Source organism: Netta rufina, assembly GCF_964035555.1.
Source record: "Netta rufina genome assembly, chromosome: 5".
NCBI classification, from domain to species: domain Eukaryota; kingdom Metazoa; phylum Chordata; class Aves; order Anseriformes; family Anatidae; genus Netta; species Netta rufina.
The window spans coordinates 57,613,589-57,636,434 of record NC_140128.1 but is presented as its reverse complement, the minus strand read 5'-3'; the positions used below and the strand labels follow the sequence as shown (position 1 = coordinate 57,636,434).

The window sequence follows — 22,846 nt, the reverse complement described above, 5'->3', positions numbered from 1 at the left end:
TGGGTGTAATACGCAACGAGCAGCTTAAAACAGCTTAAGCCGCCGAGATGACCTCCCAGCCTGCTCAGTCAATGTTAATAACGCTGGCAGCAGCCCCTGCTCCTGCAGGCACATGGGCAGCACACACCTGGACCCGGCGTGGGTTTGTTCACCCGCAGACACGATGTCTGTACACGCACACCGTGCTTCGTGCTGTGCTGCTGCTGCAGCACCTCCCATCCATTTCTGCTGGTGCCCTGCTCTCTTCTGTCCTTTGCCCCGTGCTGCACCCGCTCCCCTCTGGTTACTCCAGCCTAATGAGGGCCGTCCTAGCACACCTCGGTCCATCAGCACCAGCCCCTGCAGGCGGGTTCTTGTCCTCTCTGACCAACTGATTGATTTTATTCTGGTGCAGGTGGTGGAGCTCCTTCTACAGCCTCCTGCTGAGGTCCTTGCGGCTCCACGGGTGGCACCAGCACCGCCAGACCTGGCCGCAGAAACCCTCCTGCCCCGGGGGCTCCTGCTGCTTCTCATCCCTCCCCGGGCAGCAGCAATCAATGCGGCAACTCCCGATGCCCGTGCTCAGGGCTCGGGTTATCCGGCTCCTTGCTGAAGTGTTTTTCTCAGTGAAAACACCGTTCCCGGCTGTTTTCGCACGTTGCCTTGCTCTGGCACCAGAGCGTTTCTGAAATGCTCCGGGTGTTTGGCGCTGTGCTGGAGAGGGGGCAGGCTGCTTCGCTGAAGCTCCTCCAGCTCTGCGGCTGCGATGCGGTTGTGTGGCCGAGGACGTGTTCGCTGCGTGGGACAGGAGGACCCGGTGCCTGCCATTATATAAGCTTCAGAGGATTTCCTGAGAAGTGCTCAGCCTTCATTTCTGTCTGCGAGGAAATCCTCTTATCTGGGCAGCGCAATAAATAGTTCTGCCTCCCGCACGAGGAACAGAAAAACACATCCTTCAAACGTCGGTTTTCGAAACCGTGGGTTTTTGAAATATAGCGGCTAGAGTTATTCTTCCGTAATAAATCCCCATAATAGCGGGCTATGTATACATTTAACTGGATCCACAGAGGTAGGAGAGGGGGAGACTGCGTTAAAAGAGGGCTTAGTATGCATTTGGTAATGACGAGAAGAGTAAATAATCCTGCAGGTTTACAAACCTAATCCTCAATGTCTGTTTGCAGCCCTCGTGTCTGTTGGAGTCGGCTGGCAGAGATGTTAAAAAGCTGGAAAGAAAGGGCTTTTTTGCTTTTATTTTTAAATATGCAGGGGGCCAGCCAGTGACTGGCAGTGGTAAGTTCCACCAATGGTGTTGGGGGGACCTTGCTCGAAGGCTCTGGAAGCGCCGTCTGCCCCTGCTCGTGGTAGAAAATCACGGCGAGGATGGAGCCGGCTGCTTCGCTTCTCCTCTGCCTCACTATCCACTCCTCCAACTGTAGTTTCCTTCAAATACAGGAGCTGGGGGGCTGCTGCTTTCAATGCAGGACTTATTTTTTGCCTATGCCCTGCAGAAAAGCATTTTTTTTCTTTTTTTTTAACAGAAGAAATCCGCGCTGCGAGCCGCGTCACATGGCACCATTGCTTTTAAATAAGCTTTTAAGAGGTTGGACCAGATGTTGGTCACATCTGTGTTTTCATTTCGTCGAAAATTTCATTTCAACCCTTTTATTAAAGGAGAAAATGATCATTTGGAAATTGTTTCGAGAAGTTTAGCAGCTGGGAAGATCTTTCTGGTGTATAAAAAGGGAAGGGGTATACTTGCCGTGCCCCGGAGTGAGCGCCGTAACGCGCAGCAGCTGAGTGTTTATGGCTGGTAGGGTTTGCTCGTGTTGGAAATGATTGCCATGGAAATTTTCAGATCAAAACGAATGTATTATTTTTCGAACTGGCACTCTGTGACAAAACACTTTTCTTTTTTTTTTTTCCAGTGAAAGTGTTAAACTAGGGATTGGAAGGCACCTTCTCTTCTGAAAACCTCCTTGCATTTAATGAGTGCCTATCACACTGGCAGAAGAAAGGGGCTACTTGCAGGCGGAGTGGATATCCTGCAATTACTCCCTCTACTGCCGTTATGGGGTCTAAGAAATGCTTATTACGTACAACTTGCTTCTGGATTTTTCTCTGCAATTTACCAGTTGGAGAATGAGTTTTCTGTCCCTGTTGCTAATTGATCCAATGAGAAGAACTGGCACCTAATTCAGTAACAAGTTATATTTAAAATGACATGTGAAATTGTTCATGGTGCCTGAAATTACATCATTTTCAGTCTGGCATATTAGGGCTGTATAAGGAAACAGACATCTACTGTGCTGTGCCATATTAAATTTTAAACCTCTGATCCAAAAATACAGCAGACTATAGGCAAAGCGAGGTGTTTAATGATGAATAAAAGCAGCGGCAGTTGATTTTGGTGGGATATTTTGATTGTTCCCAAGGCACTGTGACAGTTTTTGCAGCAAATAATTTGGGAATGCGCAGAATTTTATGTAAAGTTGGGCTGTGACTTGAGTCCAGAGTAGTTCTCAGACACGACTTCCAGATTTTGATTTGCTAGCCTTGTGATTTTCAGGACTTATTAGCGGTTGTTGAGGCTGGCTCCTTTCTAATTTTATCCCCAATGTGTAATGAATATGGGGGAAAAAAAAAAAAAAAAACTCTCTCGGTTCAGATAAACCAGCTAGAAAGTTTTATTTTTTCTCCAAAATCTTGGACAAAGGGCTGGTAAAACAAAGACGGGAGGAGACCACCCCCTTCTGCCCTACAGCTCAGTGCCTGCAGCACATACCCAAGATTTGGGAGGCCAGGTTTGGGGCCCGCTTCTGCACAGCCTCCTTCAGACCCAGGGGATGGGTTGCCTTGCCCTGGGCACACTTGCACTCCGTCGAGCCATTTTATTTTGGGTAGGTCACGAAGCATTTCTTGGAGCCAGGTGTGCAGTCTCCTGGGAAGGCGTCTCAGACACGAGGCTGCAGTTTTCACTGCCTGCCCTGGTGAACAAGCCGAGCATTTAGCTCGCTGGAAATTCATCTTTCAGTTCCAGCAGGAGAGAGCGGCGGTGCTGCTCTGCAGAACAGCCCGGCCTCCCGCTGGGGATGCAGCACACAACGACTCCTCTTTGCGCTTTGCCTGGTTACAGCTTGCTAAAAAATTCCAGTGGGTTACATCCAAGTTGTTTTAAAGAGGCAACGAACCACCTGGATGGGTTTTTTTTCACCTTGATTTTCCTCTGCAGCCTCCCGTAAGGGCACGTATTGCCATATCCTTGGGTCGCATCCCTGTGTGCATGGGAGGGGGAGCTTGCACGAGGAGTGGTGGCCCCAGTGCCAGAGGTTTTGCTCTTCCTGCGCAGTGTAGAGATAAGTACATGTGATGACCGATTATGTAGTTATTATGAAATCCTTACATTCTCGAAGTATTTTGGGGAAAATAAGTTGTAAAGCAAATCTTTCACACCCTGGGAGTGAAGTCCAGTTGATTTGCAAATATAACATCAGGGAGAAATGTTCCTTAAGGCCTTTTCCGTCCTGTTTGCGTCAGATTAACTGAACTGGTAAAGTTGTTACCGTGAGACAACCTCAGAAGATCAGAGCGCAGCGTTAGGCGATGCCTTGCCACAGAACATTTTCTTTGGGCTGAAACCCCTTCCGTGTTTGATTTGGCGTGGAAAGAATTTAAAACTTTCTGTTGATTAAAGTGGATTTTGAAAAGAAAATTGTAAGCGCTCAGCGTCTGATACCAGTAAGTGCCTGTAGAGCTGAGAGCCAGCTCCTTTACACCACCTCCAGAGGCTCACCCATTGCTCCTACACAAGTTGTCGTTGGGCTCCTGGTGCTGTGATTTCACGTGCTTCAGGCAATTGCTTTAATGCCCAAGTTGTGCCCAGTGGAGGATCACCTGTAGCTCTAGTGAGTGCTCCTCATTGCTACCTTTGCTCCTTGGCCCCAGCTGACACCCCTCAAGGCTCCACGTTGCCATTACCTGCCAAGGACCAAGGAGCCCCAGCTCCACCAGGAGCCACTGAGCTCTACGAGAAGCCACCAACATGAGCAGCCAAAGCCATTCAGTGGTCTTGGGAAGTTGGGAGGCACGTGGCTGGGAACAGGGAGCTGTATCCCTACAGATGCCAAGCTGTCCTGCACCGTTGCATTCTTCATTTGCTGTTGCGGGTTGCTGAAACTCTATTTCTTTTTCCTGCACGGCAGCTGGTTGGGTTATCAGTTGTCTGGTCTTGATTATACGTAACGGAGATGACCAAGAAGCTTGCTTCATTCCCAAAAATAAGTCTTTGCTGAGTCATTTAGTTTCTTCTCTACCTGGACTACATTAATAGTGCATTACTACCGTACATTAATATGATGTGGAAAATCACTTTGCTGCTGTAAGTTATGCTGGTCCCAAATTTGGCCTCAGTTCTGTGCTGTTGTGCTTTTTAGTAGATAAAATATTTAAAAACTGTGTTTTCAGAAGAAGTCTTGGTAACTATGTAACTATAAAAATGACAGTGAAATTGTAATTACAGAAACTCATTATCGATGAATGTTTATTTAGACCCTTCTATAGCTTTCAAGTTATTTTAAAGTTTGGAAATGTTTTAATAATTCCCATTTACAGACAAAAAAGACTAATGCACATCTTTTTAGAGAACTGCTATGAGTTAAGTGGTTCAACTGATGAGAGATCAGAATCAAGAATAAAGCCATGCTACGACTGTCGGCATGATGTATTATTCACTGGCCCATGCTGTTTCTCTGTAAACAGAAAATATTTTCTAAGTCATAATTTACAGATGAATCACCAGCCTATAGGCCCCGACAGAGAAATTCATGTGACGATGAAAGAAAAATGGTGTCATCTTCCTAAAATGGTTTCCTCAGCTTCATGGTGAAAACCTGTGGCTGGAAACCAAAAAGGAAGAAAAAAGGCAACTGGAAACGAACGGCAGATTTTTAGTACCAAAGAGAACTCTGCTGATTGCTGAATTTGAAATTAATTCAGCGTGGTGAATTCTGGTGCATAAAATACCCCCGTATTGAGAATACTCAGCAACATGTTAAACCTCACTGGTGAACACAGAAGGGAAGCAATTATGAAGTGTTATTGTACCATAGAACTTGAATTGCGATTGATTTTGAAGAAATATCTAGCTAATTAAAATGTGTTCTTTTATGTAGGTGAAAATGCAGGAGATGGTGAATTAGATCTCAGTGGAATTGACGACAGTGAAATAGATAGGGTAAGATACCCTTTTATCCTGAGTCTCTTCTGCATTTGGATATCTGAGAAAGAAAAATGGTTCTTATCTGGTGTATCCTCTCCTTCCCTGCCTCTTCGCTCTGGCTGCGCCTGCTTCTGATCTATAGAGAGGTTCAAGTGATTGCAGTGATCTGTGGTCAGAACTAATGTTCATGCAAGGCTGTGAATTTAGTCTGTTCTTGCCCATTTTATAGATATACGGGACTGCTGCCGCTGCTGCTTTCTTTCTGTGCTGAAATAATTATGTTTTAGAACGTCTTTTATTCTTCTGAAGAAGTTTTAAAAGTTCGTTGGATCTCTAAATTCATTATTTAATTACAATATATTCAGCTTGTGAAGCTGCCATGGAAACCAAACTGTAAAAGCAGCACATACGGCTCCTGTGTTCTTTCAAAGATTTCTGTAACATTTTCTTGATTTATTATTATTTGTGCGGCAATGCAAGATACCCTTTGCCATATAGCCTGACTATAAAAGACAGGCAGCTGTGGAAAATGGCTTGGTGGAGGCCACACAGCAGGTCAGCACGTGAACACACAACAGAGCCCAGATCTCCTTGATTTTCAGCCTGATGCCCTCTCCAGCCACCATGAGAGTTTAAAGTGAAAAGTGTAATTTGAACAGATGCTAAAAGCTCCTTCTAGGGTACAAAGTCACTGAAAACAGTGGGGTTGCATAGAGGTTGCTGAGAATTGAGCTTGATCTGCAGGATATTCTTGGTGATGGATGGAGGAGCAGGCAAGCGCTCAGCTTGAGGTCAGCAGTGGAGCAGAGTTTGCCAGGCTGGGTGGTAGGAAAAGCATCCTGGAAATGGAGGAGACACGGCATGGGGGCATGGGGACCTCACAGGCCCGATGCTGAAGGGATTCAGTATAGCAGATCCATCCTTTAAACACAAGCGGGGAAAGCAAAAGCACGTTTTCTCCACCTTCTAGACTGTAGTGAGGTCATAACTCTGCTTTTATGACCTCATGTTCATTTCCATGGCAATAGACTGTAATATTGTAAGCCCAAGATTATGAACTCTCCAAAAGCATAAGAAGGATGAATAACTGAGCTATGAGGAAGAGAGTTTTACTGTTATGACCCACCTTTAATAGAAACAGATGAAACAGTGAAATACTGGTCTGATAAACCAGCACTTGTGCAGCTCTTTGCTCGCCCCGTTTGCCCTCCAAAGACGGACTCCTCCCGGCATTAGTTTCATTTGAATGGAGCTATTTTTCCCATAAAATCCTGATGTGTGCATTGTACTTTGGAGAAAATCTGGAATAGTAAAACCCGTAAGACGGAGAAATCTCAAATTGTTTTTCTAGCACTTAAACATTGTTTTATTATTCCTGGGTCCATTGCTTAAAAATAAAGTGTCACATTCATGAAGGATGATCTGGTTTGTCTCCTCCGTTCTGCAGCAGTTCTTCACTGTCAAATAGCATCAGCCATAGGGAACCTTCTCTTTGTAGACAGTTGTGCTAAATACTGGGCTTACTTTTATAGCTGAGTAGTTGAAGGGGAGATCTATGCAGCAATCTGCAAGCCTGCTCGCTACCTACCCACCTATTTATTTATGTAACTTACATGAATAGTTCTAGGTGTGTTTTACAGCTCCATGCTTACTAATAATATTACTGTGATTAAATAGGTTTAACTGAAGGAAGTTTAGATGTGGGTTCTAAATCAAGCTCTCTAAAATCTAGAGGACTAAAGCTCCATCAATCTGAGCTGGTTTCCTTCATGTAGAGTGGCCATTGAACTAATAATAATCTTAGTAACTGTGCCTAAACCTTCCCAGAAACCTACCAAGAAGACACGTCTTTCTCTTTTGGTAGCAGGGGGCAATGGCTCCCTTACTGTTTCAAATTTAAGACCACCATCACCTTACAGAATCACTTGCAGACTGCCATTTGTCATGGTACTCTCTCCTATCATCTGAAAAAGATCATAAAAGTGATAATTTTAGGTTTATCACAGATCACATACAATGAGTCCTGGGTGGTTGTTGGTCACCCCACCATAGTCTGGAAATCCAGCACTGTATTTTGAAAACAGGTCATAGCTTTTGCTAGCTTTAGCAGTTTCTAGAAATGCTCTCTTCTAATTGTTGCATCTTGGTTATATTTTCTTTTATTAATTTGTTTTAAAACAAAACATGAATTGACCTTGTTAGTGGTTTTTCAATTCAGTTTTGGTCTGTGGTTTTCACGTTGATTTCTGAAAGCAGATGAACTTGTTTTGTCTTTTAGTATATACTTAACGAAACAGAAGCTCAGATAAAAGCAGAGCTGTGGATGAAAGAAAATGCAGATTATTTGAAGGAACAAAAAGGTAAGTGTATAGGACTGAAATTCTCCTTTTGGCTAGTGTTGCTGAAATACACAGTCTGTATAATCTTCATGCCGGTTATCTTTTTGTCATCTTTCAGAAAAGGAAGCAAGAATAGCAAAAGAGAAAGAACTTGGGATTTATAAGGAACACAAGGTATTAAACTGTGTGCTACTTGTGTCTGTTCGAAAATGTCTTGTAAATTCATTACATCTGTCGATCAGCTCTCTGTAGGATGTATGGGAATAATGGTACAGGTCACCACTAAACAGGCAAAACCTAGCATATATTTACATGCTATAGAAACACAAAACTGTAATTTTTTCAGGTGGTGAATAAAACACTTTCTTGCCCAAACTTTTATTTTGAATTGCTATTATGAGAAAATTCTGTGCATGGCAAAGTCAGAGCTAGTCCTTTGCATTTATGATTGCTGTCCTAATTGCTTGCTTATTTAAATGCAATTCTTAAGGCACGCCTGACTTTTTTAATGTGTGCATGGAGAATTTGTTTGTACTTGCTGTACCTTCAGTAGCTTTATTTGCTCTTTCAATTATGATTTCTTTATGGAGAACTGACCAGGTCTTTGTTAGTCACTTGAAGGAGTATTTCACTGTACCTTTTATAAAGAATGTGACAGCTGTGTTAACAAATGGCATGTCCTGTCTCCATGTTTAGCAGTTTAAAAAGCCTAATTGGCCATATATTCACAATTTACAGCATTAGTGTTTTGTGTAATTGAGCAAGTGACAAGTCAAATCTTCCACATGCAACTAAAATCCACGTTAGATTTTTATGTGTATATCCTGTATCTTTTTTTTTTCTGGCTAATGTGAAAGACAGAGTTTCCTACTTCCCCTAGGTATTTCAACAATAAAAACAAAACCAGACAATGAAATACTGTTTTAGGCCTCAAAGTTTCTCATTCATCCCACCCTTACAGAGACGTGGCATTCTACCAGCAATTTTCAAAATTGTATAACTCTCTGGCACCGAAAAGTAGCCCAAACAACCCACCTTTTTGTTCTGACAACACAGGAGTTTTTCTCTAACTCTGTATTGTTTCCGACAGCTAGAGTAGAACTTGATTAATATAGTGCTTTCCAATTTCAAGGTAGCACTTGACCCATGTAGGTAAACAGAGGGGCTATTATACACTAAAAAATAAATCTCCTGCAGAGCTCAGTGTTAAAACCTTCCTTTGAAAAGGAAAACGCTGAATGAGAAACAGAGGATCTTTATTTTCTACCTACCCAGGCATTAGACCTGGATAGAAATGTTCTCCGGTGTCATTTCTCTGTCTGGGTCTGTGCAGCATCAGGCGCTGCGGGTTAAGGTCGGGCTCGGACCTGCAGCCTTTGGCTGAGAGGGGAGGTTGCCTCTCTGCAGCGTCCTGCTTGCTATCCATCAGCATTAATGCCAGTCCACGCTTAGAAAATTGCTTCTCATTTTCTTGGCTTTTCTTTTTTTCAGTTCTGAGGAAGAGTTGGGTGGATATTTTTGTATTTGGCTTTCGAGCTTCATGTAAAATGCTGTTGCCGTTTTGATACAGATTTGTCGGTGCCTAGGGAAGCAGCGACCCAGCTTGACTCTAACTTTGAAGGCGATTTTAACAGGGGCGGTTCTTTATTTACGTGCTGGGTGATGTTATCAGGGTCCCTGCTCCTGCAACAGGAGTCTGCTCCATCTTTTTCACATGTGAGAAATGGCCCACATTTCTTTTCTGGCAGCATTACAGATACGCAGCGAAGAATTTGTAATAAACTGTGTGGGCATTTGGCAAAAATATGAAAGCCAACACTTATCTCTCGGAGAAAGAGAGAAGCCCTTTAGCCCTTAGTCCTGCTCAGTTGCAGGCCGGCAAGCACTGCCCCAGCTCAGCCCATCCTGTCCCCGAGTCCACGGCACCTGTGCTGGGACTGCCGAGCTGCAGGTCGCCCTTCTGCTGCACAACAATTTTGTTTGTGTCTACATCACTAATTTTATATTTTAATTAAGCCAAAGAAATCTGCAAAGAAGCGGGAGCCAATTCAAGCCAGCACAGCAGGAGAGGCAATTGAAAAGATGTTAGAACAGAAGAAAATCTCAAGTAAAATTAATTATAATGTGCTAAGGGACCTGAACAGCAAAGGAAGTAACACACCAAAGAAAGAGGATGACAGCACTGATGACAGCACCAACACCAAGAAGCTGTCAAGAAGAAAATCTAATGCCAGTAGGAATATAGCCAACCCTGTAAACAGTGTGGGAAAAAGGTACTGCAATTGTTCATTTCTATCTCTGTCTGTGAGCCTGTCTATGTATCTTTCTAAGCCAGACAATGTAGGTACTGAAACATTTGTTTGAGGCTAAAATAATGCTGGGGCTCTGTTTTTATTTATTTTGCCTGCAGTGTCACAGTGGAAACTTATTTATAGTTCCTGTATCAGAGGTCTGTTTTGGTGTGAGTTAATCATTCTGGAGAAGAAAAAAAAAATCAATGGGAATTCATAAACACAAATCTTTTGGCCGTGGACACCTTTTCTTCACATATCCGTGACATTTGCTGTCCTCCCTTTCGGAGTTGTCTGTATCTGCTGACATGACACTAAATGTTTGAAAGCTTTGGCTTTTTGTTTGATTTGAAAAATACAGTTCCCATCTGTTTTGACAGCTAGCTGTTTTGATTAGCTTTTATTTTAGTTTTATTCCAAACTTTCATTGTTAATTGATGACACAAATATAAAGCTTTACAGTAAATACGCTTGTCGGTTTTCTGGTCTGCATTTGCAAATGTTTTATAGTGTGATGAAAGCTACTATTTTAATGAGTAAAATATTCAGACTTGCTGGGCAGATTTGTAGTGTGCTGTAAAGTGTATAAGGAGATTGATGTGTCCTATCTGCAATATTCGACTGTTTTATTAGCCTGCAGTTCATGAAATCACATTGGATGATCATTTGAATGGTCTCTATATATAGTCATTTCTTATTTAGTTGTTAGATATTTATTTACTCCTTAAAAGACACCATTTTTTTGCTTCCAGGCACTACACCACAAGGAAATTCAAGCATTTAGTTTGGAAATGCTGGATTGTTTCTTCATGCCATAGTTTAGAGGATAAAGTAGAAGGGAGGGATGGAGGGAGTGGAGGAAAGCTGGGGTTAGGCCATGGCAGGGGAGCATGGGAGGGACGTGGGGGTGTCTGAAGTGAAAATCAGGGAAGAGCTGTTCTGGTGGTGCCTCAGCAGTGTTTTCCCATCCTAACGAAGCAGCTTTTGGGAGAGCAGAACAACCTCGAGGTGTGAGAATCCATCTCTTCATGCAGGAGCGGGAGACGCAGGATACCTGCAGATGGGAAGGTGGGAGGGGTGGTGAGGAGATTTCCCTCAGAAGCTGAGCAAACGCAGATGACGAGACACAAGCTCCTTATTTTGTCCTGCTTTGAATTAGCTTTGGCCAATGCATTGGCTTTGGCTTTAGCATTAGGCTTCTCAGCCAAAACCATGTCTAGCCTCACTGTCACCGGCATACAGATTTTTTGCAATGTAACAGACATCTTTTCTTTTTCTGCTGCTCCTTCGTCATTCTGTATTTTACCAAGATGGCTTCGTTCTCGTTCAGCTTCTCACCCTTAATATCAACAGCTTTGCTTTCCAATTCTTTACTCACTCAGGGTTTTAGTCTGCCGTGGATGTTGCTACCTCATGTCCTGCCTAATGACCCAAGCACGCACATTTTCCTCTGGTGACAGAAAGCAAAGATGCGTTGAGGATTAACTAACAGCACTGCGCAAATGTTTTATTTGGATTTAACAGGTATTAGTGAGTCATGTTTCTGGCATCTCTAGTAAAACATGGCTCTGATTCAGTTGTCAGAAATGAAATGCTGCGTTGGGAAGTAGGGGGAACCAGGGGCTTGTGAGGTCCCCATTGCTTTTCAGTACATAGCAGTAGTATTGATGCTCGAGCTTCTGTGCCACACCTGTGCCTTGTCCATACGAGGCCCAATTTTCAGAAATGTTGGGCACTTGGAGCTCCATTTGAAGCCAGCACGTTAAACTCTTCACAGGTGTTAAACTCTTTGGAAAATCATGCCATAAATATTTAATTTAACAGTGGTGCAACTTGAAAAGGTTTCTAAATAAATACACAAATCAGTATTTTCCAAAAGCATCTAATAAAATGTGTTTATTTTTCCTCTTGAGAGTCTAAAGTACGTCCTTAAGATGCATAACAGAGTTTCCTGATGATGATTAGCAGATCTTAGATACAATGAATTTTGCAGCAGAGCACTTCAGAGAAGGTTGGGGATACATACAGATATGTGAGTTAAGATTTTGCACTCCAGAAGTAGGCAGCATTCTTGCTTAAATAATATCGAGGACTTGGCAAACCATTAGTTCTTTATTTCTTACAATTAAAGATTTATGACATATTTCTGATTTTTTTTTGCTAGTAGTCTAAATGCCATGCCTTTTAAATGGCATGCATAAATTTCTGCGTTCTGCATTGTTCTTAGATGCCACACATCCATTTCCTTTGTTCAGCATTGTTCCTCGGAGAGGTGAATGGCTAACTGCTTTCCTAGTGATACAAAAATCGTGGTGATTTATGTGCAATTAATAATAATAAAAACCCTGAACATTGCTCATTAGAAAATGAATGAGGCACGTAATGTAGCTTTATCCAGGAGGCATTTGCGGAAATCTTGCTAACTGTTTTGGTTTGGAGTGATTTACAGTCCTACATGTTTATCTTTCTGGGTCTGAAATACTTAGTAAGCTGTATTTGACTGCTGCAGCACCTTGCGTAGCCATGCTTTGATCCAGTCCTTTCATTCATTTCAGATACAGTCAGTTTGTAAAGAGCTCCTGATTTAGTCCCAATCCCAATTAAAAGGCCCCAGTACCAAGCTACTTCATGGAGCTTCATGGGCTAGGAGAGGAATACTGGTTCTTGGTGACTGAGGCAGTACTCTTGTAAAGGTATAAAATTAGGCAAGTAGATTTTATTGCTTTCCACTTGCAAGCCAAGGTTTTACATCCCTCACTAAGTCCGGACAGATGATGTGGCTTAGTTTGGCAGGTGTCTCAGAAATCATCTTCATATACAGCATGTAGCACTCTGGAAGTTGATCTCTTCCATTTTCCTAATTGCCTCTCACAGTAAAATGCGCTACCCTTGTATTTCTGGGCGAGGACTTCAGATTATCTCTTAAAAAAAGGTTGCCCCAGCCAGACGTGGTGCAATTTCTGTTGATTTGTTGTTGTTTTGCAATATGGCATTAAAACAGCAGTTACAGAATTGTTTGGTGGTTTCTGAAATTTTCTTGGGAAGGTGATTTCAGAGAATTATTCCAAGGATCATGCAGCGTTCCCCCTTTTTAGATGAGTAGACACTACATACATCACTATTTTCAAAGGCAAACTGGATTTTTGAACAGTTTTCTTCCCCGTGAATGCTGTGCAACTCTCTGACTTTTAGAAAAAGATAGGCTTTGTTTTTCAGATGCATTTCCCAGAATTATTCTGGGGTTGTACTTACTGTATCTGTCAACACAGTAGAAAAATTATAAAGCCAACACAAGCAATTTTAAGAAACTTTACTTTGTGTAAATGTGTTTCATTACATTTCTTAATGCATTGGGGTTTGGGTTTTGTTTTAGTGGGCATCACGACTGGTGCTGTGGAAGGAAAAGCTGTTTCATTGTGTTATAGAGACGTGGCACGGTGGATGTTACCATAATAGATATTGCAACTTTAATTTCAATTACCAGTTGCTCAGTTTATCTTCACTAATGTCTTCTGTGCATATGAAACAGGTGTCACAGAAGACTAATATGTTGAACTCCTGGGAAAGAGCGATTGCCACTTTGAGCTACTTAAAACCTAAACTCCAGTTCGAGCTGTGTTATGCACCAAAGCTCTTCAAGTCCACTAAAGAAGGGGTTTAGGTCTGCAAGCTTTTGGTTAAAAGCTTAATAATTTACCTTATATTTACTTGAGCTGAATCTAACAACAATATTTGCAAAGTGAAATGTGTTGTACCAAGAAAAAGTGGGACCAGAAAAGCTTTCAAGTCACTCCTTTTTAAAAATTTTCAGCCTATTTATTGCTATGTACTTGAAATTGGTAATGATATCAGAGAGGACAGGATATATTATCAGGGGAATAAATGTGTCAGGTTAATCTCCTGAAGAATTTGCCGTGGAAGAAGTGAAGCAGGACTGCAAAGCACAGCTGAATCCACTGTAATAAAACAAGGTTGTTCTGAATGGAAGCATATGAATATATAATAGAAAACCAAATCAGGCTTGCTACAAATATGACTAAAGCCCTTGGTAGAGAATTCAGATTTGATTAGATTTTGAATTTCACTTCTGAATTCTCTTCGTGGCCTCCCTGTTTATTGGCCATCATTGGCCAGGGGCAATGTCTGCCCCTGGCAGCGGGGCCCCACGGGTGCTCCTGAGCCCCGAGGTCTGGACGGAGCAAGTGTTATGTGGAAAGGGCTGGGTGCTTGTCGTGGCCCTCGAGGACACTTTGCATTGGCATCTGCTCCAGCTACATTTCTGTTGGCTTCACGGCCCCAGAAATGCCCCTACATGATGAGGGAGGATGCGCGTCATGCCGTCTACCAGCCTTGTGTTGGGCTTCCTACTTGAGCACATACATTGCCTGGTACTTTCTTGGCTCTGATTGAAATCAGATTCCCCAAGAAGGTAAAATATGAGCAGAAACCTGATTTACTAATCAGTTTTTGGTAAAGTTGTATCAGAGAAATAGCGTTAGCAGCCACAGGCCTTGTCGCTGCATTGGGTATCTCACCGTGTGCCAGCTGCAGCATGGCTGGGTGAGGGCAGCGAGCACAATTCCCCATCCCACTCACCTCCTCCTGCTGCGGGTGCCCAGCAGGACCTGGATGGCTTCTTCCTGGGGAGTAAGAAGGGAGGAAGCCCTCACATCCAGGATTACTGACTACAAGCCCTGTATTTTGGGTTTTGCGGTCCCGGCGTGTGGCAGTGCAGGGCTGGGTGCCGTGCCGTCGCGCTGCTCCCAGCCCAGCTGCAAGTCTCCATCTCCGTGATGCTTGTCGGCATTTGCCATGGCTTATGATTTGTTTTTATAAACTCAAAGCAGACTTTTTTTTTTTTTTTTTTAATGTACACTTCTTGTAGTTTATTTTACATTACGGGACTGGTATTTGTGGAGGGGAAGGGGGTGAGCTCAGTTTTTCCAGATTGCTTAGATCACTCCAAAACTGCATGAGACAAAGCCCAGCCTGAGTAATCCAAGGGATGCCCGAGTGTCTGAAAAACCTCCAAAATGGTATTTCTGTTAGGGTACTGCCTGCCCTTTACACCAGTTAGACCCAGGTGATCATGATGGTTACAAAGCACTCTTGATTCCTTGCACCTAGAAGAGAGCTGTTGTTTCAGAGCCCCTCTATTAGGAAAAATAACCTTGCAACCAAGGTTTAAGAGATTTGGAAATGGGTATCTTCGAGGTTCCTGGATTGCAGCAGCCACAAGGGGGTCTGGCAGGCTGATGGTGTCTGCAGGGGTGCCCCCGGGCGAGCTCTGCGTGATGGAGCTGAGCTGCTGAAGAGGGAGAAGTCCCCGTGGTTGGCAGACGTGAAGCTTTTGAGTCTTTTCTGTGCTGACTTCAGTGTGTATTCCCCTTACAAATTGGTCCTTTGAGATGGGATCTTAAGAGTGTTTTTATATGCCTTAATTTTTCCACCGTTTATTTTTATTTTTTTGCAGCATTGCCTTCAGCTCTCTGTCTAATTTACCTTTGATAGGCTGTTTTTCCCTCTCTGCTTTGAAGTCTATTACATGGCTCGGAATTCGTGTGTGTTACTCAAAGTGAGATATTAAACTTTATTTCTTGTCTTGTGCAGCGCTTCAGGCCTTCTTTCCATATGTGACTAATGTGCTAGCACAAATGTGCTCCCTGAGACAAAATTCCTTACAGCAGATACTGGGAGTGCTTGCTGAGCTGCTAGCTGCGAGTTTCTTCTCTAAGCTTAATTATTTTTCGGTCGGCGTTTTGGTGTTTCCTCCCGAAGCTGTCCCGTGTTGGCTGGGGGATGAACTAGCTCTGGTTCCTGGCTATGAATGGACATGTGGGAGCCTTCAGCTTTCGGTTTGAGTCTTCTGTGCTTGGTAAATAAATCCTCCAACCGCTCCAAGATAACTGTTTTCTTATGTGAGCTCTGCTTGGAGAATTTCTGTGGAGTGTAATTTGATGTATGTTTGTGCTTTGCTGTGGTATATAATCATTTAAATCAAAGGTTAATCAAAATGATTAGTCATTTTAAACAGGAAAATGGTGACATTTGATAAGTACCTCCACTTAAAATAAATCCTGCCAGTATTTTTCAGTCTTGTAACTTCAGAGGGACAACTTCTTACAAATTACGGCTAGCATTTTATTTACCAAAAACAAAGCCAAGAAAAAAATGAGTGCAACACTTCCAGGCTTCTGCTTTTCGAGTCATGCATCTGCCTTATTAAGGGTACCTGTCTGGGGACAGAGAGCTTCATCAGTGACCTTGGAGGGAGCTGACATCCATTTATTTGCTTGCTCACGGTAGGTCTGGGGAGCTGATCTCTTAAAGCCTGCTGTAATGTTGTAACCTGGCTAGCGCTGCAGGTAGCTCTCTTCGGGTGAGCGAAGAAGCCTTTTGTAACAAAGAGAGAAATCAGAGGCGAGAGCTGTGCAGGAACTTATCTGACCCAACATGCCTTCAAACGAAAGCTAAAATTTGTGAGTGCTAAAATCAGATAGCCAGCAGTCCTTCCCTCTTCATTAACACGGGAGGAAAAATGCATTTCTTTTGTGCATGCACCACAGTCGGGATCAGTGGAGTGGGTTGGTTCTCTGCCCTCCACTTCGTTCCTCCTCATGCTGAGGTGGGACAGAAGGATGGGGAAAGATTTTTTATAAAAGAAATCCCAAACCCATCCTTCCAGGAGCTGGAAATATTTGTCAGGGTGTGGTGTTTATTCTGATTACTCAGGATATTTTGAAGATCGATTCCCCGAAAAGTTTTGGAGTCATTTCTTTTTGAGTACTGGGATTTAAAATACCAGAATTTCGGTACTGCTGCAAACCCGCCTGTGTTTTCACTCTGTAAGATATAATTGGAGACAAAAGCCCCTGGAATGACTTAACGATAGGAGAAATAACATAAAAAGGCTTTCTCGTGGTGAACCAGTTAATGTAAGCTCAGTGATGCTACAAAGCATCTTTAGTTGTACATCATTCATTAATGGCATTCAACTTTTATAGTGCAGCCGTTTAATGTTGTCAGGAGTTAGCTTAGTGTAAGCGTAAGGGAACATGGCCTGCTGCCACTGCAGAGGGGAGTTCCTGAGCTGTCAGTTATTTAGTCGTACGAGAATCTTGGAGAAATATATAAAAATAAACCCTTCAAGACTGGGTGAAGACACTTCTAGGCTTTGTGTGAGCGTTTCAGCAGTAACAAGCTTCTGCCAAATTCAGCGCTCGGTTCCCTTTACCCAAAATGATTAGAGTGCCTTCAATTTAAAACTCAAAAGGCATTGATCTGGCTGACCTTGTGGCCCAGACCCAGGTCAAGTCTCCGTATTTTTACAGCAGCCTCCGTGTTTGTTTAATATAAATTGGATATTGCTTTTCCGCCTCCCACTCAAGAAAATCGTCTCCCCGTCGGATTCCAGGGGAGGTCAGCTGGGCAGCACGAAAATGCAGAGCAGACTTTAGTGACCGTCTGAAACCATCTCATCCCGCATTTAAGGCCAAATAGGAGCGATTTTAGCCCAGAAGATAATTTTGTGTGACACTTATGCTGTGAGCTCCTTGTTATCTCTATTCTCGTTTTCAGGTTTATTAGAAGAAAATGCTCGGTGGTCTTTTACTTCCAAATTAGCTGTGGTACGTGTAGTGGGAGACTTAATACATATGCACACATTAACAGTGTGTTAGCAAAATCAGTTGTGAGTGTCTTGGGTGTAGAGGGGAGTGGGAAGAAGCAAAGAAATAGAAAGTGCACGTTGCTGTCAGAACCTAAAGGTGCGCATCCAGCTCTAACAGCCGAGAGTCTTGGGCACTGTGAGATGCTCAAGTTGTTCGTGTGCAGATTTTTCTGATTTTCTTTTTTGTTTGTTTGTTTTTATGGCTTTAAAGTGGCTGGTTTCAGAACTGATTTTTCTCTTGACCCTACCCCAGCAGCGTCTGCTTGTTGATCTGCTCTTTTTTTTTAATGTAAGGCGAGGGAACTGTGTGGCTGGTGTGGTTTACATTTGCAAATGAAGTTGAATTTTCCGTGGATATTTACTAAATGTTGAAGGAAACGGGACAAAACCAAGAAGTTACCTTGTTCTCAGTAGGATGGGACATATGTTACCATACCAAGGCTAATACCCAAACCAGGAGAGCAGTCACAGAAGCGTTTTGTTTCTTGATGTTTGCATACATTGCCAGACTGGGTAAGTGGCAGTCTGTGCGGCTGTGATTGCTGTTCCTTCACTGTAGCTGGGTAAAGTATTGGAAAGTTACGGCAGTTTGTTGCAAAACTTGAGGTACTGTGTTGTTCACAGAATATTTAACAGAATCTACATAATTAGTTTTAAATTGGCCAGTGTACTGCAACTTAGTCATTTGTGTAAGTGCTGTTCCATTACCCGGTGATGTTTCTGGTGTGCTGACTGATTTCAGCTTTACCTTGCTGCATTTGCTACTAAATATAGGCTGAAACATATTGAGATGACTTCTAAATGCGTTCTTGGAAGAGACGTGCAGCAAATTTAACTTCTTCTGTTGTTTAATTTCCAATTCCTTCTTAACTCAGAAATTCCTGCCCAACATTTCCCCCTCCCTCCCATCCAGCACGGGGAGAGCCTGAACGAACCGATTGCCGTCTTTAGCACTTGCAGCAACCGAGGTAACTTCCCCACTTGATTCAGAACAGCACAACTTCTCTCATACAGACCCCTTCCCTATGACCCAGAAAGGTGTAAGGGAGCAAACCACTGACTTCTGCAAACATTTTACTCTCCCCCCATGTTTTTACACTGGAAAAGAAACCCGTGCAGCTACAGAGGTCGGATGGGAAGGCACAGAGGGCAGTCAGTGTACGTGGATGTAAGGACCCGCAGCCCGTCTCCCAAGTGCACATTCAAGATCCTCTCATCCTGAGTGCTTTTTCAAGGCATGCTTGGCTCAGCAGCTGTCAAAAACTGTAAATGATTTGAGATCTTTCTTTTTAAACAGGGCCCTGATAGCTGGCAGTGAAAGGATACAATGAGCCCATTATAGCCCGCAGCCTGACATGGTGTGTCAGATCTGAAATCTGTATTGATATTCAAAGTTGAGTGTAACCTTGCTGAATTGGAGCACTGGAACCTTGGACACTGAGAGCACTCTGAGGTCCCATTCAGGATGGAAGGATTGGGTGTATATTAACAGGCTGTTGTCTCTTTTTTCAGAGATGTTTTCGATGCAGCATTTCATGTGAAAGAAACCTATGCTGCTTTACAGTGCAGTGTTCTCTTAAAAAGATATCAATATATTTAATCTGGGTGTTTGGGGATCTGAAGTATGAAGGAAGCGCATACAAATTAGGAAGCAGAATGGAGGGGCTAGCATATTTGTTTTGTAAGGTTATCTTTGCCTGCCTAGGCTGGTGGCACGGTAGCTTTACTAGAAAAATGGCGTGTGCCTCGGTGTGGGTTTTATCAATGCAGCAGTAAAGAGACGACATGATTTGGAATCCAAACTAAACCTGCTGCTGCTGAAGTTGAGCAACACAATCATCAGATTAAAGCTGTAGTTCAATTAATCAATCAATCAGCTGATGAATTAATAGCAGAGATTAAAATCAGCAGTGAATCAAATGATTAGGTGTAGAGAAGCACGACAGAAATCAGGAAGTTTTATGAAACAGGACTGCTTATTGCAAGGCAGAAAGGCAGGATACCCAGCGAGCATCGCCTGCTGCCTGCCCCTTGGAAGCAGCCCATGGACCCTTCCCATTTGTGCATTAGTAAGTCACGTTAGGGGTTAATTCTGTGCCTAAGCATGCTACTTAGATGACGGTGAGTTAGACACTTGTTCTTTTTCCATTTTCTGCTAAATGAACTGTGTGCAAACACTCTTTATTAAGCAATATTGGCTTAAAAAGATGATAGGCAAATATAGCACGTATTTAACATGTTTGCACTTTATTCATACCTTCTAAAATATTACAGGGAAAAAAAAGTGATTGGAGCAGAGTAGAGGAAAGGTGAACTCCTTTGTGCAGGCTGTTGGTGGAACATCACAGGTAGGCGAGACTGATGGATGCCTCCTGCGGGCTTCTCTGGGCGTTCCTGCATCAGGCTGTGCCCTCCAGAGTCCCTCCTCCTCTTCCTCCACCTCCTCCTCCTCTGGAGAATGTTCAGGAGATTAGGACCATGAATGCCTCCCAGTAATGTGGCAGCATAAAAAAGCCCTACCTTATCACCGATGCGTTTACTTGTGGTACTGACTCTGCTGCACCTCTTCAAGTCTCCAGAATGCTTTGGGGAAGTATGAGCTTTCTTTTCCTACAGCCTGGTTCAGTCTAAATGTGATTTTGACCTTTGGACAATCTGGAACATAAAATCTGACAGTAAAGTCCAATCATTTCTTATATAACTTATTTTAAAAGTCAGCACATAATGTGCTCCTAAAGCGTAAGAGGACTTGCTGAAAAAGCTTCAGTCTCATCATGGGAAAAGTTCAGAGTACATATGACTTAAATTTCCTTAAATTCCTGTAGTAACAGGAGCTACTTTTAATCTGTGGAACCATTTTTTTCATTTTCCTGTTATTCCTTAAAGTATTCCCATTCCTTTTCACCAGGAAAGAATTGGGGGAATGAAAGAATTTGGTTTAACTAGGCTAGACAAGTGTCCTAAAGAAAAATAGTTGGTTGGAGTAGCACACAACTAATTTCAGTTAATATACTAGCACCTCAAGAAAATTTGAGGTCCGTATATATATCAAGTGTAAGCAAATGAGCCTTCTCACAAGAATAGTGCTGGGCCTATTTTGTTGCCTTACAGAATCCATTTAGGGCTTTTTTGATATCTCTCTTTTGGTCAGTGTAGAATGATGTATAGGTGCTTTGTGTGCATTGTTGATTTTACTGCATAACGTATAACAAGAATTACAAAAATATTTCATACAGGGAAAACGTAGTTATCGATTTTGATTTGTATATGACATTTCCTTGCAGTTCTTTTCTTTCTGAATGCTTTTGATGAGCTACTGCTCAGCGTACACTGATGTTTTATGGCTCAGATAGACTGCTGTACATTTCATGAAAATAAACCTGAATACTGATTCATCAGCTCTAAAGGCAAGAAATGACCGTGTTCAATTCTGTTCTATTAAAAAAACACCACCAACAACAACAAAAAATAAACAGAGGGAATGGAAGAAAAGAAAACGAAAGGGATAATTAAGGACTTAAAACCACTGCATTTGTGTTGTTTTATTCCTGCAACGAGTGAAGTGAGTCCCATGTAAAGTGTGGTGTGTGTAAGCCACAAGAAAGCATGAATTTTGTATCATGCAAAGTACCTTACTGGTGAGTGACCTACTCGCTGGAGAGGTCTGGGCTGGGGGGTGCTTGCTTTGTAAAAATAAACCTCATCTTGCTGACCCCTGCAGCCCCTGGCTGCCTCTCTCCATCCAACCCGAAGAGATTAGGAAAGCCCTTCTCATCAGAAGGCACTGGGGACGCCGTTGTCTCCAAGGGTCCCGTTGTGTCCGGGTGTGATTTATCGGGGCAGCAGCCTGCCTGCTCCGGAGCCTTCACCCGCTGGCACCAGCAGCTCAGCAGCAGCCCTGCTGCTGTCGGGCAGGCGTTCAGGCTCAAACCTCTGCCTGCTAAAAGCAATGCACATCTCCAATCCCAACGTGATGGATGGGAAACCTGACCCCCTGAGGCAATCGCCCAAACTTGTTCCGAAGGCTGGCTGCTTTTGTTGAATCGACGTTTTCAGGTGCTTCCTGTATTTTCTCCAGGAGTGGATAACTCGTGGTTTTTTTCAACACAGAAAATAGGAACATGATTAAATCTCATAGAAAGTTTGTCTCTCAGCACATGGTAATCTTCAGTTTCTGGATTTTATATGGATACACATGCGTTATATATATACATGTGTGAATATATATAAAAAGAAAAGTCTTAAAAATGCAGTTTTTATACGCTTATATCTATCTCATTGGGAGAATTGGCAGAGAAACGTTTGTAAGATCCAGTGATTACTAGGCTGTAGTTTTTCTATTAGCTTTGGGTTGCAATTTGAAATTGCTCCTTAAAACATAAGCAGATCTTAAATCACAGAGCAGCAGGAAATTCTGGGACCCAGGGCCTGGAGTGAGCTTGCAGTATTATTTTGTTGCAGCGTCAGTAGCTAACAAACATTAAGCACAGCATTATATTAACTTTTCTGTGAAGATTGGAGACTAGAAAACTCAAGTTTATGGCTCAGCATTTGCTGATAGGATTTGCAACTCAGGAAAGTCCAAATGCAAAAATGCTTTTTGCAGAGTGCTAGCGAGAGGCCAGCCTCAGTAACAGATGTGGTTTTGTCTAAATGACTTTCCCTCTCTTTTCAATCTCAATATCTGTTGATTTCATTTTAGGACCCATTTTAAAGCAAATGAAACAGCTAAGGCTTTTTCTATCGTGGCCTTGAATATCCCACCTCTCCACAGCCCATAGTTTTAGGAGCTGTGGGAGGCACAGTGGAGCTGAGGGTACCTGTACTGGGCTCTGGTTTCAAGCCATTTTACACATTGGTGAAGATTTCAGGCTTTTATAGCAGGACTTATCTTTCCTCAAACAGGCTCAAGAGACCAGTGGAGCTCCTCTCTCCTGTACACCATGCCCCACATCACAGCTTCAGAGGTGATCTGGCTAGCTCCCAATTTAAACTGTCCTAATAGGGTGAATCTGAACTGATTTAAATACTCTTAATTTACCACCGTAACTAGAGGGTCAAAGGCAAGAGCACTAATATTTAAGAGAAGTTTTAAAGAGGAATTTAAACCAAGCTGCTTTAGAAAGTTGGGGTAGGGAAGGTTATAGATAAAAGATTTCAATCACCCAAGTTTTTTATTAATGGATCACCGTAAGGTTTTCTGTACTGTACACGTCTAGGGCTGGATTTTGTCCCACTAACCTCAGCGGATGGTTCACACCATGGAAGGGTGGAGCAGTGTGTGCTTTGGGATGTGTGCAGGCACTGCAAAGAGTTGTGAGAGCCGTCCCTGACAAGGCAGACAGTTAAACAA

At 42.9% G+C, this 22,846-nt stretch overlaps 1 protein-coding gene across 1 annotated transcript in view; it reads left to right on the top strand.

Annotated features, from left to right (window-relative positions):
* Positions 1-22,846, top strand: part of BRF1 (BRF1 general transcription factor IIIB subunit) — a gene marked incomplete at its 5' end in the record, with an annotated part of 167,324 nt that overhangs the window by 114,597 nt on the left and 29,881 nt on the right. The window contains 4 exons of the mRNA XM_084286979.1: positions 5,148-5,209; positions 7,473-7,554; positions 7,652-7,707; positions 9,550-9,806. Coding sequence (XP_084143105.1) covers positions 5,148-5,209; positions 7,473-7,554; positions 7,652-7,707; positions 9,550-9,806 — 457 coding nt within the window. The remainder of the gene's footprint in view (positions 1-5,147; positions 5,210-7,472; positions 7,555-7,651; positions 7,708-9,549; positions 9,807-22,846) is intronic.